At 37.8% G+C, this 22,502-nt stretch overlaps 3 protein-coding genes across 5 annotated transcripts; 1 reads left to right on the forward strand and 2 right to left on the reverse strand.

Moving 5' to 3' along the window:
- Window positions 1-575: 575 nt before the first annotated feature.
- Window positions 576-14,087, reverse strand: zdhhc5b (zinc finger DHHC-type palmitoyltransferase 5b). Of its 3 annotated transcripts, XM_067457203.1 has the most exons (13): window positions 13,752-14,087; window positions 11,117-12,370; window positions 10,915-11,036; window positions 10,039-10,196; window positions 9,740-9,912; window positions 9,544-9,646; window positions 9,333-9,424; window positions 9,125-9,239; window positions 8,326-8,434; window positions 8,111-8,217; window positions 6,205-6,953; window positions 5,867-5,889; window positions 576-2,843 (listed from the first exon to the last, which is right to left on the reverse strand). In XM_067457203.1, the coding sequence occupies exons 2-12, from the start codon at window positions 11,251-11,253 to the stop codon at window positions 5,868-5,870; spliced, it is 1,887 nt and encodes a 628-aa protein (XP_067313304.1). In that variant the 5' UTR covers window positions 11,254-12,370; window positions 13,752-14,087; the 3' UTR covers window positions 576-2,843; window position 5,867. The 3 variants fall into 3 exon arrangements, with proteins under 3 accessions (XP_067313304.1, XP_067313301.1, XP_067313303.1); XM_067457200.1 differs by lacking the exon at window positions 5,867-5,889; XM_067457202.1 differs by lacking the exon at window positions 5,867-5,889 and having other exon boundaries at window positions 13,723-14,087.
- A 115-nt stretch (window positions 14,088-14,202) lies between these two features.
- Window positions 14,203-18,202, reverse strand: clp1 (cleavage factor polyribonucleotide kinase subunit 1). Its single transcript, XM_067457204.1, has 6 exons — window positions 17,898-18,202; window positions 17,546-17,823; window positions 17,347-17,454; window positions 16,645-16,764; window positions 16,413-16,550; window positions 14,203-15,054 (listed from the first exon to the last, which is right to left on the reverse strand). Exons 2-6 carry the CDS (start codon window positions 17,819-17,821, stop codon window positions 14,359-14,361), a joined length of 1,338 nt encoding a protein of 445 aa, XP_067313305.1. The 5' UTR covers window positions 17,822-17,823; window positions 17,898-18,202; the 3' UTR covers window positions 14,203-14,358.
- A 726-nt stretch (window positions 18,203-18,928) lies between these two features.
- On the forward strand, window positions 18,929-21,890 carry selenoh (selenoprotein H). The gene is made up of 5 exons (XM_067457205.1): window positions 18,929-19,251; window positions 20,439-20,565; window positions 20,832-20,974; window positions 21,103-21,226; window positions 21,329-21,890. The coding sequence occupies exons 1-4, from the start codon at window positions 19,230-19,232 to the stop codon at window positions 21,207-21,209; spliced, it is 399 nt and encodes a 132-aa protein (XP_067313306.1). The 5' UTR covers window positions 18,929-19,229; the 3' UTR covers window positions 21,210-21,226; window positions 21,329-21,890.
- The last annotated feature ends 612 nt before the right edge of the window (window positions 21,891-22,502 follow it).

Raw genomic sequence — 22,502 nt, forward strand, 5'->3', positions numbered from 1 at the left:
GCATGAATAAAATAAATAAAAATAATTCTAAAATACAGAAATGGGAAAAAGGTAATACAAAAATAATTCAGGACTAAACTTTTTGTTAAAGGTTAATTAAATAAGTGTTATTTTGATCAATTACTTTATTTTTTGTATTATTACATTTTTATTTTCAATTAATTTAAGAGTATCAATGTATACTACAAGGCTTTGCTTTAAGATGACCAAAAATAAATAGTGTCTGCTGCCTTCCTTCACCAAGTTTGGTTCTTTCTTTACTTTCCTTCAGTCCATATTTTAGCTTATTTACTCGTCTGTCTGTATATTCCCTGACCTCAGAAAGGTATTGAACTAGAAGATTTGTATCAGTCTTAGTGGATTTTACTAAAGGATTACCACGTGTACTTAACCAAATCCCAAAGCACTTAAACCACCAGTTACCTGCTGAATTCTACAGAACAAGAGATGCATTTGCAGATGGTGCTTGTTATTAGTGAAGCAGGTGTCTGAACTGATCGCTTACACTTCAACCAGCCACTGCATATACATCATGACAAAACAGAATAAAAACATTGAAAATGAGGAAACATGGCTTGTGTTCACTCTTGAATCATTTATTGTTCTGTTGAAAATGTGTTGCTCGTGTGACTCGAGAGTCAGCGGCATTAAAGGAATACAGAAGGGTTAAAAATAGTCTGCATTCTTCCCCAAAACTCAACACAACAATCTAACCGTCATCTCTCAGATCCAATATGCAGACTAAAATAACCTTGACAACAGTTAAAAAGGCATCATAAGGCCATGGTGGAAATGACAAAAGATTTTTTTAAAAACCTTGCATGTGTCTCTGCATAAGCGGCTTTTATACCTTACACTGACCGGCCGCTGGTCCTCAGACCTCAAAAGCCAGACAAAAGACACAAACCACCTCTGATCTGAAACAAAAGGATAGTTGGAATGTGCTCTTGTACAACAGTCAAGTAAGTTAAGCTAATTTCACACTCATTCTCTCAAAGACTAATACAATCAAACATATATCTATGAGGAAAAAATGACTGCACTCTGGTTTGTTTATTTTAACCAATGTCCAGTTTAAATTAAAAGAACATAAAAGAACAACATTTCTAAATCAATGTCCCCATCTATATGATGGTGCATCCAGCATGTACTTGCACTGATCTCCTCTGGCTGAATAAATAAACTCTCTTGTGATTGGCTCACCATGTGTCAAGGGAGTATGGCTCCTGATTGGTGGACACGCTGACACAAAGTTACAATATCTTCAGTACTTTATCTAAATTACCTTTCATTTAACATTTTGTGCTCTTGTAACTTGTGTCTTTACAGATACATTCGCTCCTATTTGCCGAGTGTGCTATCTGTCATGAGTCTCTTTGGCTGAGAATTTCATCTGGCTGATGCAGCCATATAAATCTGACAAACACCTTCCCACCCAAAACAAACAATCATACATCATATGCCAGCATTTTAATATAATCTTCTTTATCAAACTTAATACTTACAATATACATCTGTACCTGTATAAAATAAAATAAAGTTAAAGGAACAGTTCACCCAAAAATTACAATTCTGTGATCTGCACACACGCACGGTTTTAAAAGTCAACACCACCAAATGTAATTCTTGCATTTTGGGCCCGAAGTTGAAAATGCATTTGCCAACGTTCGATTTGAAAGTTGTTAATGATGGCCGAATTTGCAGTTATCAATGATTTTGAATTTGTTCCTCAAAGCTTCACAAAAATCGTATGGACCATATTTATGGTGCTCTTTTTGTCTTTACTGAACACTATTGTCTGTAAAAGAGCATTTGTCATAAAATATATTTTGTGTTCCACAGAAAATGGAAAGTCAAACTGGTTTGAAACAACCTGAGGTTGTTAAATGAAGACGGAATTTTCATTTTTAGGTGAACTGTCCCTTTTAAAGGAATAGTTTACCCTAAAATTAAAATTCTATTATTTACTCACCATCAAGTTGTTCGAAACCTGTACGAGTTTCTTTCTTCTGCTGAACACAAAAAAATATATTTTAAAGAATGTCGGTAACCAAACTGTTGATGGATTTTTTTCCTACTGTGGAAGTCAATGGGGACCATCAACTGTCTGGTTACCGACATTTTTTTAAAATATCTTCTTTTGCGTTCAGCAGAAGAAAGACACTCATACAGGGTTTGAACAAGTTAAGAGAGAGTAAATGATGACAGCATTTTCATTTTAGGGTGAACTATTCCTTTAAAGGTTTAAAACGCACTGTGGAATACGCAAGATTAAACAGTAATTCATGTCATCAATGTTTCAAATGCTTATTGGCTGACTGCTGAGAGGTTTGTGGTTTCTGTTGACGTCATTCTGGATGAGACAGCAGTGTGTCTCACATGGTCCCGCCTACAAAGGCTGAATGTTCATTGATCATCGGAGAGTCTTAGGTACAAATCGGTAGGTAATACATTGAAGTACCAAATGATTCTTTAAATAACTATAAAAAGTCTGTGTTATTTATGTACCATATTGATATCCAGAAAACCAAACGCTGTAAGACTCGTCTTCACTGGTCCACGTTTTCAATCTATGTCCTCCACAGTGACTGATGAAGTTTGACAGGGAAACACTTACGATTTGTGTTTATAGTCTTTTTTGCATGTGTGGTTGAGCAGCTTTGCATCCATCTGATTGAGGCGCCGAGGGCAATATCTGGTGAGCAAATCCTGATTCTTTCTTGTCAGTCGTTCATACTGAAATCTCATAGGTTGTTCCTCCAACACCAGTCACTTTCTTCACCCCTGCTGCAGGTTTGTGTGAGTGGGTGTTATGATTGGCCACATTGTGTTTACAAGTCGAGCTGAATGGTTGGTGGGGGGACAAAATTTAAGAAAAATTAGATATGATAAATGTGGAAACGGTAATACAGCCAAACCCAGCTTGGATGCACTTAACAGTGTTGAAGGAATATATGTATTATATGTAAGAGAGACAAAGCAAGCAAGGCACATTCACAAAGAAGGTTTCAAGTCAACATGAAAGGATAAGCCAATTTATTACCATACTATGCAAGGAGGTCATTGTCAAATGATTGGATGGTGAAGGTGTGTTACTGTTTTTTGGGGTTTTTTTTTTGCTATTAATGTTGTAAACTTTCTTACAACAGTCAGGCCACAAAGGCTCAGGATTTTTCTCCTGACCATGATTTTCACTTGCCTTTAAAACTCTGGCAACATTTTTGTTAGCCCAAAATACTGCTTCATTTTTAATTATCAGTATTTATTATATTTTAATATGAACCATATTAGTACTTCCGGTTCCAATGTTATGAAATCAATACATTTTGTTTATGGATTGGTAGTTAAATGGCTGAAATAAGGTCTGTGGTGATCACAAGCTCAAGATATTTTTACATTTTATTCTACAACATAAAATACATCAGTATTTACCCTTGTGATCATTTTTTAGTAATTTTTACTTTTCTTGAAAAAGACAGATGCTTAAGAGTGGCTAAATGGGACAGCAAACAGGTAAGCACACTAGTCCAGTTTTACAGCCTCACTGTGTTCATGATCTTTTAAACACTTTTGAATAAAGTTTTCAAAAGCTTAGTGATTACGTTGAAGTCATGTGACCATTGTGCAGTTCATTTAAAGTCTACATTTAGCTTTTTACTTCTGGTGATTGTATTTAGGCTTAATTCATCCAAATTGTGTGCATTTGTAAAGAGTTTAATGATGAACAAAATGTTTATGACTCATTTTTTTGTTGTGCACCACTTCATATCTGCAATATCCAAAAGACAATGGAAAAATCCTATTGTTTGTTGTCAAAGGCACCAGGGTGACGGCAACTTCAGAACTGGCCTAAAAAATATTTAATTTCTGCAGCACTCAACACTTACCAAGGATTATTAGGAACACCTGTTCAATTTCTCATTAATGCAATTATATAATCAATCAATCAATCAATCAATCACATGGCAGTTGCTTCAATGCATTTAGGGGTGTGGTCCTGGTCAAGACAATCTCCTGAACTCCAAACTGAATGTCAGAATGGGAAAGAAAGGTGATTTAAGCAATTTTGAACATGGCATGTTTGTTGGTGCCAGACGGGCCGGTCTGAGTATTTCATAATCTGCTTAGTTACTGGGATTTTCACACACAACCATTTCTAAGGTTTACAAAGACTGGTGTGAAAAGGGAAAAACATCCAGTATGTGGCAGTCCTGTGGCCGAAAATGCCTTGTTGATGTTAGAGGTCAGAGGAGAATGGGCCGACTGATTCAAGCTGATAGAATAGCAACTTTGACTGATATAACCACTCGTTACAACCGAGGTATGCAGCAAAGCATTTGTGAAGCCGCACAACCTTGAGGCGGATGGGCTACAACAGCAGAAGACCCCACCGGTTCCCCTCATCTCCACTACAAATAGGAAAAAGAGGCTACAATTTGCACAAGATCACCAAAGTTGGACAGTTGAAGACCTGGATTTTGTTTCCTGGTCTGATGAGTCTCGATTTCTGTTAAAACATTCAGATGGTAGAGTCAGAATCTAGCGTTTAAACAGAATGAGAACATGGATCCATCATGCCTAGTTACCACTGTGCAGGCTGGTGGTGGTGGTGTAATGGTGTGGGGGATGTTTTCTTGGCACACTTTAGGCCCCTCAGTGCCAACTGGGCATCGCTTGAATGCCACGGCCTACCTGAGCATTGTTTCTGACCATGTCCATCTCTTTATGACCACCATGTACCATCCTCTGATGCTACTTCCAGCTGGATAATGCACCATGTCACAAAGCTCGAATCATTTAAATTGATTTCTTGAACATGACAATGAGTTTATTTCACTAAAATGGCCACCACAGTCACAAGATCTCAACCCAATAGAGCACCTTTGGGATGTGGTGGAACAGGAGCTTCATGCCCTGGATGTGCATCCCACAAATCTCCATCAACTGCAAGATGCTATCCTATCAATATGGGCCAACATTTCTAAAGAATGCTTGCGGTGCGGCCGGCGGAGCAAAGTGAGTGTTTCAACTTCTCAAATTAATTCCTAGGAAAGTTAAGCTTCCAAAGGCATGAACTGAAAACGCGCCAGACTGAACACGCGCTGTGAATCTATGCCGCGAGTGCGGTCGCGTTTACCTCAGCTCTCATCACGAGACAGCTCATTAGGAATGTATGTCATTTGACTCCTGCTGGGTTTGTGCTGACACTTCCTCAGCAGCTAAATCACATATTGAACAGACACGTTCAGTTTTTAATTGTAATTGTCTGTTCTCTAACTGAACGGATTTTATGAAAATGAACGCGGTCGTGGTAGGAAAGTGAAAGCGATCCAGTCACAGTGATTCAGTAGCAGTGGCTTTGTCTTAGGCTTAGGGCAGCGAAGCATACTGGGAATTGTTGTCTTTCATCCCGATGAGACAAAAATACAATTTCTGTCTTTTCTCAGTCTAGAAAGCACCAAATTAAAAAATAATTTTACATTTCTACTACATTAATGACCCAGTTTAAATACAGTTTCATCTTTCTAGCGCTGAAGTACCCCTTTAAGGCATTTCTGAAGGCAAAACAGGGTCAAACACAGTATGAGTATGGTGTCCTAATAATCCTTTAGGCGAGTGTATATTATAATATTCTGAAATTACTGCATTAAGATTTTAGAAAAGTAATTTGACCTACAACAGAAGCCTAATCAGCTTTGTTAATGTCAGACAAAAATAAAGTTGTTTCAGAGGTGGAAATGTTAAATATTACGGTAAAAAAAACAAAAAAAACTTTTTTTCCATGTGCACTAATGACACATTTAGAGGTAATTGTACATTTCATATACGTTGACTTAAGACATAAAATAAGCAAAATAAGACAAACCTTAGCACAGAGACAGAGTCATCCTTATGGCCATAAGGCAGGAGGAGAGAGGGAAGAAGAGAGCAGACGAACGTAAAGAAAGAGAACAGAGAAGGAGAAAGGACAGAGAAAGATGGAGGGTGCGTACAGAAATTCAAGGGACAGTAGGGTGGCCATGGGTTGCAAGAAGAAAGAGACAGTGTTACTGAACAAAGAGAAGAAGAGAGACCAAACCAAATGAATACAATCACGAACATTAGACCTCAATGTCCTACTTGACCATCACACACACAGGCGTGCAGGTTTTTTGGTGGGACGGGGAAAGAGAGAGACGGCTAAAATCTGCAGGCATTACTCACTTCTGCATCGGAGTCCCGCCCCCTGAGGTAGAGGGGCGGTGCTGTAATTCGGCACCACCTCCATAGGACAGTGATTTGCCCAGAGGTGTATGGCCAGGGGCAGGGCCAGGAGGAGGGGAGCCCAATGAGCGAGCGCGAGGGGAAAGGGGTGGAGCTCGAGAAGGGGGTGAGCTTGTTGGGTGCAGGAAAGCTCTATTAGGGGAGGGTCTTAGGGGGGCAGGGCAGGCCTGGAGAGAGCCCTCCCTCTGCTGAGCTGACAGGAAAGGGGACGTGTACCCCAAAATAGGAGGGGACCCCGGTACTGTGCTAAGAGAGTGCGGAGGGTGTGGTCTGGGTGGAGACAGCTCGTGAGCAGCAGACTCAAACTCTGGACTTTCGGAGGGTGTCAGCAGGCTTTCGTATGACAAGCTGCCGTTGCGCGTCTGATTGGCTAAACTCTTGTAGCTAGTGGAGGTCGTACCCTCTGAGATGAGGGGCCCAAGGGCATTGTGGGCTGTTTGGGCAGAGCGAAGGCTTGAGGAGCAAGAGGCTGCTGCTGATTGGAGGAGGGTGTCGGTAAAAGATGGATAAGATCGCCCACCAAACGCAGACACCCCACCCAGCCCCCCCGAGCCTGCTCTACCCCCCTCCCCTCCCCCACGGCACCCTGCACCCCCTCGGCTTGACAAACTGGGGTCTGAGCGGTAGCTGGGCTGCCCAGTAGTGACGGGGACAGAGGGAGACTCGGTCATACTGTTCCCTCGACTCATCTGAGAGGAAAAAGAAAGACAAAGTGTACACCAAACGTTCCTGACAGCTGAAGCATCACCAAAGAGATGAAGGATGGCACACAACTGAAAGTTTGAGCAAACCACACCGTATAAAAGGGACGTACAGAGCCCCTAAAGGGACATAGTGAGAGAAAAAAATATGAGACTCCAGGAAAAATTATATTTGAATAATTTTTGTATTTGCTTGAAAAACTTTTGCACTCTTGCACAGAGTGTTGCGTTCCAAAACTTTGAAAAGCATAGAAAACCATCTTTCAGCACTTTTGAGAATAGACCTTTAATCTCAAAATAAATCATGTATCTGAGAAAATGTTTTTCTCAGTTACAATTAAACGAAAAACACAAAAGTGTGCACAGATAACAACGTGCGAGTACCAAATTGAAGGTGAAATTAAGCAATTAATCCACAAAGATGCATGCCGAACCTCAGGGCCTGGTTGGTACAGATCAAGATTAACTACGGTCTATGAAATTTCTGATGAATGAAATTTTTTGATGGAGGAAATTTTGTGTATCCCTACAAAAAACAAAAAAGTCACTGCAAGTTTAAAACACTGAAAACAGCACAGCAAACGTTTTACAAGCAAAAAACAAAAAAACTAAGTGTTTCAGCAAAATTCAAAAGTTTTTGTGAGGGAATACAAAAGCACTGAAACAGTTTTTCCCTTCTCATATTTTTTTCCATGTCCCCTTGGAGGCTCTGTAGGAATGTATGGAGGCACAATAATTATTTAAAACACTGAGGATTTGACACTAGATTCATGCCATTTTTACAGAATGGATAAAGGAAAGGAAAGGAGTCAAGTTATGCTTCAGAATGAGAGGAAAACGGCAACAGGAAAGAGTCCAGCTTGAATATAACGCAACAACTGCAGAGTCAAAATGACAAAACATGAGAGCAAGGTGCAAAACACACCATAACAACAGATGACTCACATCTAAACTTACTCGCTCACTGACTGCCAGTGATTTCAGATAATCAAGAAAAATAGTAAAAGAAAAGGATTAACAAAAATGAAAAAATGAAAAAAATGCAATGCAAACCTCAAGGATGTCTTAGATATAGATGTCAAAAAAATAGATATATATTGTACAATTTCAGTACCTGAACTTGTGTGCACTGCACTTAGACTTACCTTGCTGGAATGTGTTGAGGCCGTGTGGTTTTTTCCTGGGCTGCTGTAGGCCGGCCTATATTTATACAATGATGGTGTGGGTGGAGCCTCAGTCAGCAAGCTGCACTCTGATTGGAAGAAAAGATTGTTATGAAAATCTTATTTTATTTTTTTCTATTTTTTTTTTAAATCTTTACTTGACCTGACATCTATGATACATCTGCATGTGCACCAACCTTCATTTTGTGTGTGAGGCAGCCCAGGGTATCTGTGCTCTGGTTTTGGTGGTGGAGGTGGATCAGCATCAGTGGACTGACTCTCCATTATCTCCAGACTACTTTTAGACTGAAGTACACACACAGAGAAACTCTCAGCAAAAATAGCCTGTTCTTCTAAAGGGATATTATGAACCTACTGTTAACAGAGATCTTTACCATTGGATGTCAATTATTTTCAATTTCAGCTGTAGAGACAGACAAATGTCTCAAGAGCATGACAAATTAAATAGTGTAAAGTTTGGAGGTAAGAATGGAAAAGGGCGACTGATATAGATTTTAATATCCAATGTCAATTGTTTTTTGTTTTTAAATATTAGAAAATCAGAACCAATATTTCATTTATTCATTACTTTTTTTGCACAGCAGTATCCAAATAATTATTAGACTACAACAGTTACACATCAAATTCATTATGAATAATTTATTTATTATTATAATGCATTGAATAAGCAATTTAATGACCACTTATTGGCTGTCCAATTTAAAAAAAAGTGAAATAGTTTCATATAAAAGTCAAAATATGGCTCAAAAACACTTCAAATTATTATCAATTAATGTGTAATTATGTTTTGCTTTATGTTTTGAAACTACAACCTTTCAGTTACCAGCACAGATCGAGTTTAACTATTATATTACATTATTTTTATTTATGCTGTGCAAAACAACTACCATAACAGACCTACTCCATTTGGAAAGCACTGGGCTGCAAATCATGAATGTCCAAATTATGAAAAAAGGTACAATAAGGCGTTTGTACCTGCTGGATGCCATTATCCTGGACTTTAGCAGCTAGCTGGGCTTCAGATAGAGGTGGCCGCAAAAATGGTGGCTGGACCTGAACAGAATGAGGCTTTCGTAAGCGACCAAGATACCTGCCCAAAAAACATTTACGTACAATTAGAACTTAATTCCAAGAAAACCTGCAAAACACATTTTCATTTTCTAAGGATATAAGACTTTTGAACCTGGGAGCCTGTGAACTACAGAGCACATATGCAATGTTTTTTAAACATCCGTGCGTGAAGGGGTTAACGCCGCCTCTAAACTTCCCGGTCACCTGAGGGTAAAGAGAGGAAAATTGAGACCACACACCCTTGGAAATCATGCAGAAAAAGAACATCATTCTGTTCGACTAAACACATTCAATGTGGACAAAAGACACACCCAAACACACACCTGTTCATTGGTAGTTCTCCCTCTGGCTACAAGGACAACATGGAACCCAGTGAGTCCCGCAACCGGGACAAAAAACAGACCAGCTACACACATCACTGCCATACTGAGTAGTGCGTTAAGGATACCAACAGTACTGAACAAGTTGATGTGCATTTAGTGTACATGCATAGGTGAGTGCATTATGTGTAAAGGATACGTGACTCCAGAGTGGACCTGTTCAAGTTGTTTTGTGTGATGGAGGATGTACAGCAGACTGAAGCCAAACACATTCATAATGTGAATAGTGAGTGAGAGCAGGAACAGAAAGAAATAACGATAGTTCCGCCTCCCAATGCAATTGTTCACCCATGGGCAGTGATGGTCAAACTCCTAAACACAGACACACATGCATATACATATTTAGACAATTAAAAAAAAAGAAAAAGGAAAAAAAAAAAGTCAAGAATATACACCGAAACACTGAAGAATTGTTTACTGTGACGCTACAACAAATACCTCCACACAGTTGTCACACACGGAGCAGTGTGAGCAGCGCGGTGGTCTATAAAAGCGGCACGTGGAGCACCACTTCATCCGCACCTGAATGCCCCTCACCTCCACCGTCTTATAAAGCGGAGCCCGGAAATCATCCTCTTTATCCTCATCTTCCTCAGCTGTAAGACGTGTGCACACATCACAGCTCAAACAAAAATTTTTGTTATAAATAAAGTAATTCAAAAATACTGTCCAGGTCATACCCAACCAGAATAAAAATGAAAGGAAATTATAATTTGCATCAGGAAAATTAAGACATTTTATATATATATAATATAATTTCGCAAATTATAATTTCCTTTCATTTTTATTCTGGAGATATATATATATATATATATATAAATTTAAAATATAATTAAAAAAAATACAGTAATATATTGTAAAATATTATTGAAAATAACTAATAAACCATTTTTCAGGATTCTTTGAGCAAATATATTTGTTAATGAGATGTTACTTTTGATCAATTGAATGCACCCTTGCTAAGGAAAAGAATCGATGTAATTTAAAATATATATATTACTGACCTTAAAAGTAGTGTACATTTGTAACTATGCATCACATTTGTTTTACTGAATTACAATTAGGCAAGTTAAAAATAACATTATTGTGTTACATAACAAAGCATACATTTGTTAGCTTCTTTTGTTATTATTATGCCAATATCTACTTCTAGTATCATGAAAATAAATTCAAAAACTAAAATGACCTAAGAATAGATTAAAATAAGTCTCAGTTCCACCCACCTTCACACAACTTTACTCACATTTACATTTTCTCAACTCATACTTACATTTTCTCAATGCAAATTACATTTTAAAAAACATAAGTGCGTACCTCTAGGAAAGATGCCAGGGTCCATGAATGTGGCCATACAGAAATTGGCCAGTGTGAAGAGAAAGACCACAGCATTATATAGCGGAATGGAAGAGGAGAACCGCTCTGTCAGCCATGGACACCTGCACAGAGATGGCTCTCATTACATTTACAGTAATTCTACTGCACTGAATTTGTGTTAATGTATTACGGTTCTACTTACGTAAAACAGAGAAACAGCGTTGTGGCCCCCACAAGGAAGGCGGTTGCTGCAGACACAGGCACATAGCGACTGGGGCGGAATGGGTGGGATGGGGAGGGGTCCCCGAGAGCCCCGCCCACACTGAGGCCCACAGGCATTTGGAGGAATTTAAAAAAAAAACAGGAACAGGGGAATTCGTCAGAGAGAGAAGGAAGCTTGTCTCCCACCTGAGTGAGGATGGTGTGTAGCCATGGCCATAATAATATGTTTAGTGAAACTGATATAAACAGAGTTGTGTTCTCACAAATCAATTTCTTTCCTAAATCAAACAGTAATGTAAAATAGTGCAGATGTTTTTTTTTGTATACGTCTGTGCTGATACATAAAAAATAGACTAATTTGCGATACTTTGACTTTACTGTAATACAAAAATAGCTCTAGTTCCATCAAAAATAAGTTTGTATGGCTTGAATGTAACAAGATTTGGTCAATAAAAGGAAAAATCAAGTGACAGCAAAGCTCTTTTAGTGCAAATCTCTGGTAAGCCCCATGTTACACCAAAAAGAGCTCAAAGGAAGCAAGCAGCAATTTGAGTTCAGGCATTCATACAGTATTCATACAGACCAATCTCTTATCTCTCAAAGCATTACAGCAGATGAGTGCATGACGTAAGACTACAGAAAGAAAAATGTTTTGGTGGTAGGTATACAGTGAAACAAAAGTTATAAGTGAAAGGATAAACTAAGAGAAAAAAAAGAGATGACTTTCTTTTCACAATCTCAATGGGAGTCTGGATTCCCCCTGGAACAGTCCGTCTAAGAAAAGATCGTAATTACTAGAACAAAATATAAAACAGAGCTCTTGATGTCTTGTGCCCTAAATGAGAGCTCATTCTCATTCATTCAGATCTATGCTCACACTTTGAAGAGACAAATTTGTTGAAATGTGAGCAGAAAAGCACAGCTTCCCAGGTCGCAATCATATGAATCTTGCAAGTTTAGATATCCACATGACAACGTGGCAGAGTTGTTCTTTAGAGGTCCATATGCAAAAAAGGAACGCCCGCAGCTGGGTGCATGTCCATCACAGCAATTGCACACAATCCGTATATGTCCAGGGTTGAAAGCGCCAAGTCGTGGTGACACATAAGTGTGCAAAACCATTTTACCCCTGCATAGTGTCCCATGAGGCCTTTCTTTCCTCACATGGATGAGACTGATGAGTCTAGAATGCCGCCCTGCTCCTTTCTGATTCCTAAACAGGCCAGAGCGGTATCTATAAGAAGAGAAGATAATTAAATGTCAGATAAGATATGAACTTAAAATTAAATTCTTGACTGTCTCCATACCGGTTCCATTTCATTTACAAGTAGCCCATATCATATGAATAATCACGCGAACAAAGCGAAACACAAAGCAATGAATTGTGAAACCTACATGTGTACACACATCGTGTTGAAACCTGATCATGCTTTTGCTGCCCTGTGTCACAACTTCTGACTCACCAGGAAAGGGTGTGCCTCTTTTTTCCTGTATTCTCCACCAGGTTTTTTTGTATACAATTCCCCCCATACCCCTTTTACAATCCCCCTTTTCTCCTTTGCTTTGCTGTCCCACTGACCACACAGTGACCTTGAGCCTTGCATACACAAGCCTTATTAAACCACTCATAATCTTCTTTTCTGGCAGCTACTTCTGCTGTCTTCATTCATGGAACCACCCGAAAACTGATTCATTTCATAAGGGAATTATATCTTGATTTTAATTATTAATTAAATGTGTTAGATCATGTCTGACCATCAATTTTTAATCAATAATGAACTGGATGATGGATGTCAGAGGATATCTGACCAGACCACATGATCAATAATAAACTGAAAAAATGTGCTGGGATTTGACTGATCCACAATGGTCAATTTTGTAGAAATGGTTCTGCGAAAATTGCACGCTGTGATGTTTACAACACATGTCCGGGTTCCTATATAGATAACTGCAGTACATTTCAAATAAGAAATAAAATCTACATTTAAAATTCTTGTGAGCTGTCTACCCACCTAGCATTTTTTTGACATTAACGTTATATGTGCATTGCACACAACTGCTGTCTAGGTAACTTAGGCAACTCATTAGCTGACACGGTCATACAACTACAGCAAAAACTCAAACCAAACTGATGAATTGAGTCCCAATATTACTTAAACATCAAAAACATTAACAATTTCAGAGATGAAAGTTCCATTCTGAGTAAAAAAAAAACAAAAAAACACGGTTTTATCCCGTCCTCGGTAAACCACCTCAGCTAAGAATAGTCCTCCAAACTACTACCGTACACAGTAAAACATGACGTCAAAACAATAATAATGTTTATTCATTAAATAGCACCACAAATACCGTATAAACCACTGAAAACTACGATCATTTAACTTTTTACATCGTGGTTTGCGTTCTGTTTAACTAGGCCACGAAGTGAAGCCTCGGACTCCATTTGTAACCTCTCCGACTGACGGAAACTCAAACGCAGTGCTATTGATCCGATGTCGAAACAGAGCAAAAGCAAATAGTAACTTGAGCCTAAACGCTTTTAAATAACAGGTCTGTTATGAATGTCCTACACCGGTATATACTCACTCTACGTCGTAAATCCCCACTTTACGTACTTTAAATAGCTGGCGTTTATTCACACATCCTGTGATTTGGAGTCTCGGTTTCTCTTCTGCATCCTGGCCCGGGCAGCGGTATTATCTGATGGGAGAGGAGTTTCAGCTCTCTCTATCCTCTCTCTCCCCTTAATCTCCGTATCTTTCTTTGGCCTGGGAAACGGCTTTTGATCTGTGTACGCCCGGGGCTGAAAACTCCCCAAGTCGTTTATCCAATGCGGAGTCTGATAAGCCAAAAATAAAACCCTTAACAAGACATCATCATTTTCTTCTTCTTCGTCCCCAGCATCATTTAAGGACACCGGCATAGGGCATCCAGCCAGAGATCCGGAAGAGATTCGTGTCTACACAATTTGTAGCATTTCAAAATAATAATTGCTCAATTTGTTTGCTCAAATTATGTAATTTCACTGAAGGAAAAAAATGGCATGCAGAAAAAAAACTGTCAAACTGGTTTGGGTTTGTTTTTATTGTATGTTCATAGGGACAGATAAAAATGCAATTAAATTTATTAAAAAATAAAAATAACAGGAGCTTTTACAAATGTACAAAATAATTAAAATGAGCCCTTTGAAAACCAAACATTGTTACAGATATTTGTAAGCTTCTATTTAAGATCAATGAAGCGAATGTCCATGATGAGCAGAGTGTGTCGTGGCAGCGGTCTGGGTGCCGGTGAGAGTACCGTCATCACTTGAGCTTGTGTGTCCACCGCTGTCACTACTATGAAGCCACACACAGGACTCTCTAGAATCCCTCTGCTCTGACCCGCACCCGCCTCTGCTTCATCCTCTACTGAACTCACACTCAGCACGTGGTGTGTCAAATCCCTGCCAGGGCTGACTGGGACGAGTTTGAGCTGAGTGTCGTCCTGAGACATACCCAGGGGGAGACAGGAGTCTGGGATAGAGGGCGCACCGATCTTATAAATGCGTACGTCTGAAAAGCGTACATCATAGGCGTGAGGGTAAAAGGACGTTCCACGGAAACCATAGAAGTATTCCCGGATCTTATCATCCCTTGACTCTCGCCGACAGTCCTTGGAGCGCTCCACCACACCACCGGATTTTGGCAGAAGGACCACACGTACAAAGTGTGGCAAGTCACGTTTAAGCTCATTGTAGAGACGCTCCTGGTCCAGGACTAGAACAACATCCACCTGGAAGGCTGAAGCACAGTGGACCAGAGCCTGGTAGCCAGAACCTTTGACCCAGCCACAGGTGTTGATTATACAGCCACCCACACTAGCTTTCCGGTTCACTTCACAGCGCTGGGAAAAAACTTCTGCAAGGCTTGAAGTCAGCTACACACACAAAGAAATTTTTTTTGACATTCATTATAACAGATTCTTTTCATTTGTCAACATGAAACAACCACCCCTTACTTCTATAATCTGACATACACAACAATTTAAAATTTTGGGGTCAGTAAGATTTTTGGTAACACTTTAGAATAATGTTAATTAGTTGGTTATGTATTAACTAACATGAAGTCACCATAAGTAGCACATTTGTTACAGTATTAGTTAATGTTTGTTAACGTTGGTTCATAAAAATTCAGCTGTTCATGGTTTGTTCATGTTATTCATGGTACATTAACTAATGTTAACAAGATTTTAACAATAAGTAAATGTTGAAATTAACATTAACAAAGATAACAATTCTTTATAAGTGCAGTTCATTATTAGTTCATTTTAACCGATGTAGTTAACTAATATTAACTAATGACCATTATTCTGAAGTGTTAGCAGATTTTTTAACGTTTTTGAAAGAAGTCTCTTATGCTCACCCAGGCTACATATTATAATTCATAATATAATTATTTATTCCTGTGATGGCATAGCTGAATGTTCAGCATCATTACGCCAGTCATTCTAATATGATGATTTGCTTCTCAAGAAACATTTTTCTAAATTCTTTGATGAAAAGAAAATTCAAATGAAAACCATTCTTATTTTTTTTTTTTAACCATTTAAGTCATTAGTGTCAATTTTATCAATTGAATGCATCCTTGCTAACAAAAAAAATTACAAACCCCAAACTTTTGAGCAGTAGTGTATTACAATCTGACAGTATTTAACAAGAAACATAATAAACAAAAATATAAATATTTAAAATTAAAATAAAAGAAACAAAATTAATATTATAATATTTAATATTATATAAAACATCATATAACATTAAATATTCAGTAAGTACAATGCCTTTTTAAAAGACATTTAAATCTGGAAATAACATGTACCACAAAACCAGGAGAATACATTATACAAGTAAATGGGTTAACAATTTGATTTAGTGTCTTACTACTCAGATTTATGCTACTAAACACGTTCACTCTGGTAATACTGCTACTGTTGTTGTGAAATGATTTTTTTAAAACGAGTACAATGTCACAATGCAACCATCAAGTACTACATTTCCTTCAGTTACTGCTGTATAAATGGTCTTTGCTGTTATTGTATCGACAATTACAGAAGAAGAGCAAGACTTTATAGCTGCATTTAAGTGAAAGATTAATGCACTTATTCTCGTTGTTATTGATTAAACAGTGGCAGGATAGTTTGGGGCCAAGCTCAATCTGCTCTAATAATTTATGGCCCAAAGCTCAGTGTATCACTATAATATAAAGACAATGATCCCTTAAGTGCAACTTTGTCATTACCTTGTTGTAAAGTTTGATGTTGGTTCCTGGTGTGGTGGAGCCAAAGTGAAAGACTAGCGGAGCCTGCACAGAGAAGCCCTCTTCTACATCAGCAGGACGCTCAATGCACAGAGCTGACATAGTTCCAGGCACAGAGACCTAAAGAAAATAACAATTAAACATGCATATAGCACCTCATTTCTTACAATTCTGTAATGTTAAGCAGATGATCGTTCAAACATCCTTTACTCACACTGCTCTGGCCGACATCCAGTTCTACTAGAGTAGGTCTTCGTCCCAGTCGCACAGCATAATTCAACAACACTCGACATACTGTTGTCTTTCCCACATCAGTTGGTCCGACTACCATTACCTACAACAAACCCCATTTAACCACATATATAGTCACACAGTGAGAGAAAAAAAGAAATCCTGTGTATAAAAAAAGAATAGTTTTATCATCACATCACAGCCCTCTAAAACATAATTGTAATCTAACCAATTATTCAGAAAAACATTTTTTTTGGTGAAATATTACAATTTAAAATAGCAATTTTCTATTTGAATATAATTTTAAAATTGTACTTGTTCCTGTTGTGGAAAAGCTGCATAATTAATCCAGTCTTCTGTGTGACATGATCCTTCAAAAATCACTCTAATGTGTGGATTTTGTGTTTAAGAAACATTTCTTATTATCATGGACATTGTGAAAACAGCTGTACTGCTTATTATTTTTTGTGGAAACTATGATATTTTTTTTCAGGATTCTTTGATATCTTTTCTCTAGACCGTTCAAATGTAAAGCAATTATTTGAAAAAGAAACCTTTGGTAACATTGTCATTTTTGATAATTTTAATGCATCCTTGCTGAGTAAATAAAAATACTTTGTTTAAAATAAAATATTACTGACCCCAATCTTTTGAAACAAATAACTTAGGATGCCTGTTAACATACCCGAGGGCCTCTTTCATTGTCTTTCTCCGCTTGACGTCTCATCTGCTCTAGAGCTGCATGGGTGTTGAGATACAGCATCATGGGTGTATCTTTGGACACATAAGCCACCTAATATTTATGTAAGAATGACATGTTTTAATTGATTTATCGTTCCTTTTCATAATAGCCTGTGGCATCCTTTAGTTTTAACCTCTCTCACCTCTGTCTTGCCAGAAAGTGACACAGTGCAGCCATGCCAGGTAAACACAGCAATCTTAGAGCCTGGCCCGAAAGTGTACTTCTTATTTCGGTTCAGTTCGGATCCGAACACCTCTGCCATACCGGAGAACAGCTCGAGCTGAACTCGTTCTCCTGCTTCGACTTCAAAACGCAGTTCTGTCTCTTTCTCCAGGTCGAAACGCGTGCCTGAAGTCCCAGCACTGCCCGACGAACTCAGGCCCTCTTCGGCTGACTTGTCTGGGGCTTCTGCAGTCATGGCTGTGGCAGAGAAAGAACTAGGGTGTTCAAAATTTGCAAGCTTCTTGTATTCTTAAATATGAGAAGAGGTATACCTGTTTGAATGCGTCCCTCAGTGATATATCTTGGCAATATATTTATATATTATTTGAATTTTGTCCCACTGAATTAGCTTGTTACCGTTCACTCGTTGAAAACATTTAAATTGACAAGGTGGAGCTTTGGTAAATATTTTTTTAAAAATATATCATAACGTATCTAGACTCCTCCAAACAGCCACTGTTTAAACTGCACCTTGTTATTTACAAATAATCGCTTCTTTTTCACAGCAGACCGGAGTGTTGTCAAACCAACACGCCAGACGCCAGACGCCACAGTGATGATACCGTGTCGCATGTAGATGATGTCATTGCAATGGATGACCAATGAACAAGAGCCTCTCAGAAAAAAAAAAAAAGAAAAGAAAAAAAGGTCCTCTCAGATCCCCTCGGATTTGTCTCGCTACATATATTTTTTTATGGTCTATGCTATATATATATTCTTTTTTTCCTTCTTTTTTTACAGGAAATCAAAATGTGGTCAAATGTGGCAAATTATTGTTAACATAACGTTAGCTATCTCAACTGTTGTGTCTGTTTGTTGTTTATTGCAGGACTGAAGGCCTAATCATATTATGGAAGTATAGCATTATAATCAAAATATAGTTATTATTTGTGAAAATGTACTAATTGTGTCTGTTTGTAGTTTATTGCAGGACTGAAGGCCTAATCATATTATGGAAGTATAGTTTTATAATCAAAAAATAAAAAGCCTGGTCTTCCCTAAGGGCCCCAGTCCTGTAAAGGGATTTCTACTGGACCCCACAACCGTCACCCTGGGATACGCAATAACGCAATGACCAATACAGACATAGAGTACAGAGGGCCCAGTTTACCTCGAGACACCACTCAAACAGTGGATAATCAAACAGTGGATATTTATATAACTGTCCAGGCAGATTATAAAATCCAAACATATAAAATATATATTTTTTAAATTCATTTGGATATGTTTGAATTAAGTCCAGAAAGATTGTGACATAAAATTATTTTTGCTGATCATTTCCCACTCTTGTTTGAAGGTAGTTTTAAGGTTAAAGTCTTGGCAGCGGTGTAGCCTAATTCTAGATTATCATTATCTCACATTTAAACACATGACTAATGTATGCCTGACACCCATCGTGACATTTTTACTGTTTTTTACACACTAATTTCAAAAATACTTTAACTGCGATAGTAACGTAACTTCATGGACAACACTGTCAAAACTTTCCACACCAAAAGGCGGCACTGTCCGTCTTGCTTTCACAGAATTTTTCAACAATTCAACATAACCCGCCAAACTCTTCATCATTCACTAAGAAGAAGATCTCTTCAGAATTTGCGACAATGGCGACTAGACCAAAATCAGGTGCGTAACGCGTCGTCTTTAAACTAGCGTTTTTTGTGCTGCGCTTTACATTTGCAGATTGAGTTTTGGTGTTTGTATGGAGTCACTCCATATTGTTTGTCATGTTTTGTTTTCAGTGGAAGTCAAGGTGGGTTGTGTGAAGTCACGCCTTCTCAGTGATTTTACATTTCAGATTGGGCAGCATGCAATCCCTCAAATTTAAGATCGACTTGCTTAACCTACGTTATATCATCAGTTTTTAAATGTCGTTATTTCTGCTTTTAACACACCATAATACAGGCCTACTACAACTATGAATTATACATATGTGTATATTAATGACAACACGTTATGCAACGTGGGTTTGTTATAATGGTCACGTGTATTTTAGTATTTTAGTTTAGGTTTATTTTTAGTTAATTTTAGCAAATAAGAAGTTATTGTGAATATATATATATATATATATATATATATATATATATATATATATATATATATATATATATATATATATATATATATATATAGAAGGGTAGTTAATAAGCAGTAAAAAATGTTTTTGTTGTTGTTGTGAAACCCCCCTTTTGAAGGAAAAGTATATTGTGCGAAGTCATACCGGTATGTTTGAAAAAAAAATTAAGGTTTACTAACTTTGTCAATTCTTTTACTTTTTTTCTGCAATGTCATGTGGTGTGACAGAAAGAATTAAATATAGGTGTTACACTGTCAACAACAGAAAATGCACACTTTTAAAGTGGTTCCAAAAAGTTAAACATTTAAACAATTCTGATTACCATTTGCACTTGTCATGTGCATCACACATGACCTTGAATAGGGTCCTTTATCTTATTAAACTTGTTAGTAGAATTGCCCAATTTTAAATCAGAAGATCAGGAGTGTCACGCCAGAGGACAAAATGCATCATGTATGCCTTTAGATGGTAAAAAAGATTGTCATTTACTAAAACAGACACTTGCAAAATTATGCCTGAGGTATTTTGACATGTGTATCATTTTCTTTTTAATTTATAAAAGTTGTAGTTTATTGAACCATGCTTGAGACAGTTACACCATAGGACAATTGAGATTTGGCTTAAATTTAAAAAATCTAAAGACAAGGATGTTTTTATATCAACAGGTCCATGTAAGACAAAGAAATGTATAACCATTTACTGCATTTTAAATGATGACAGTACCTAATATAATCAGGTCGTGGTCGGAAGCGTAAGGCTGATGTAGATTCAGAAGCAGCTACAGTGGAGGAGAAAAAAGAAAAGCTTGATGGAGTAGAGAAAAAAGATGAAGAAACAAGACAAAGGGTCATCATCGAGCATTGGTGAGAACACATGGCTAGTCATTTAAAATGTGTTTGCTATGTAATAATATTTTGTGCATTATTTACATGTGCTTTGTTTTTCTACTTTGATTTTATATCCCTAATAAATGTATTCACATTCAGTCATTTGTAGTGTTTTGCGTATCTAGAAGACATCTAAAAATCGCCCCTTAAAAACATTACTCACAGGTGGCAGCTATTGCCCTTTAATAAAGGTGCTTGCACCTTTATATACAAGTCATGTTCATATTCTTGCTGTTTTACAGTAAAAGCTGACGAGTCTATGGGCGGAATGCAGAAGCTGTGCGTGAGGCACTTGCGGCTTCGCACCCTGAACTTGACGTGGTGCTCAATCCACAGAAACCTCGACGGAACAGCTTTGAGGTCACACTGACGGAGGGAGACAAAGGCAAGCCAACCAGTATCCATGCATGTCTTTTTTTCTGATGCCACTGAGTAACAAGATTGTACAGCCACAATGTATGGATGTCCATAGAATTATTTACACATGCTATCTCTTTATTTCCTTCTGAACAGAGATTGCTTTGTGGTCTGGCATTAAGAAAGGTCCTCCACGCAAACTGAAATTTCCAGATCCTGCTGAAGTGGTGTCTGCCCTGAAAGAAGCGCTTAAGAGCAATTAGAAGTTACAAGGAGACAGGTCAGAAGATGCATTTCTTTGCTGTTAATTTTTTTTTTTTTTACATGTATCTTTGTAAATGGCAATAATATAATCTCTTCCTAATTTATTTTCTCCCTCTAGTCAGTTGTCTTTGTTCCTGAGCATTGGATGCATAATGATGTTAATGGACTAATGGGAAATTCTCCCCGTCTGTTTTCTGATGATCAGCTCTGTTGTTCTGGACTGGATAATTGACTGTGCCTTGTTTCTACTGTTAAGCTCTCAAACTATTGTTCACGTTGTTGGTTTTTGTTGTTGACATGACTAGTTTCTAGATTGCCATTTCCTGTCTCTATACTTCATGTTAATGCTTGGTAAAACTTTACCTGTACAAGTTTTGGAAAGCAAAACTGCACAATTGAGTTGTCAAGAAAGTCCCTATTGAAATGGTCTTCTTCTTTTAAAGCCTGAAAAAAAATTCATCCAAAACTGAATATTCTCTTTCCGAAGTATTCTCAGAAAGCTTTTGATTCTTTGATTATGTTTGCTTGAACCGTATAGGAAATTCCAGTGAAAAGTCATCAGTAGGATCTTGTCGAAGAAAGCTTGGCATAGCAACGTTTTTAGTCCCACGATCGACACAGATACTTCTAGGAAAACTATCTCTATTCTTCACTGTCTCAATAAAATATGTTGCAATGTCTTTCGGGTCATTATTGGTGAAATACACTTTCAACCACATCACATTACACGAGAATCCATCAACGCATATATTAATGCAGAGGCCGTACATTTAAGCTTATCTTATGAGTCAATGTGCCAAAGTTTAGACCAGGACTGTGGTACCTCCTCCAGCGAAGTCTTCTTGCTCGTCGACAGGCAACGGCATCTGGGTCAAGAACACTTAACATTAACCTTACTGTTTACCTCTTCACTGCGAATCCTGTCTGGATGCATTTTAAGTGCATCAATCTGTATCCAATCATTTCCTTCGATAAAAAGCTGGCTACCACCATCCAGTCTAAAAAGTGCTTTTGCCTGTGAAGTCTATTCCAGCGCAGTATATTTTCTAATGTCTTAAGACAAATGGTAATGGGATGTCGGTAGATTAGCACCTGTAAAATTTCCTTTTGTTGAAACCCCAGATAAAAGTAAAAAGCAACTATTACATTTAAGTCCTTTTAGATTGTGCAGATCGACTTCACGAGTGTAGTTCTTCACTAAAAAATATAAGTTTATTCTTGAAATGGTTTGACTTTAATCTCGAAATGTTAAAAAAGTTTATTTGTGTTTTTTATTCATTATTATGCGGTTA

This window comes from Pseudorasbora parva, chromosome 11 (assembly GCF_024679245.1).
Source record: "Pseudorasbora parva isolate DD20220531a chromosome 11, ASM2467924v1, whole genome shotgun sequence".
In the NCBI taxonomy this organism is placed as follows: domain Eukaryota; kingdom Metazoa; phylum Chordata; class Actinopteri; order Cypriniformes; family Gobionidae; genus Pseudorasbora; species Pseudorasbora parva.

Coding starts and splice junctions, on each gene's coding strand:
- zdhhc5b (XM_067457200.1), bottom strand. CDS start 11,253: ATGCCTGTGGGCCTCAGTGTGGGCGGGGCTCTCGGGGACCCCTCCCCA. Junction 10,197..10,914: donor CCCTGGCATCTTTCCTAGAG/GTACGCACTTAT, acceptor CACGTCTTACAG/CTGAGGAAGATGAGGATAAA. Junction 8,218..8,325: donor GCCTCACACACAAAATGAAG/GTTGGTGCACAT, acceptor TCTTCCAATCAG/AGTGCAGCTTGCTGACTGAG.
- clp1 (XM_067457204.1), bottom strand. CDS start 17,821: ATGACTGCAGAAGCCCCAGACAAGTCAGCCGAAGAGGGCCTGAGTTCG. Junction 17,455..17,545: donor CACTTTCTGGCAAGACAGAG/GTGAGAGAGGTT, acceptor CATAAATATTAG/GTGGCTTATGTGTCCAAAGA. Junction 15,055..16,412: donor ACATCAAACTTTACAACAAG/GTAATGACAAAG, acceptor TTGTGTGTGTAG/CTGACTTCAAGCCTTGCAGA.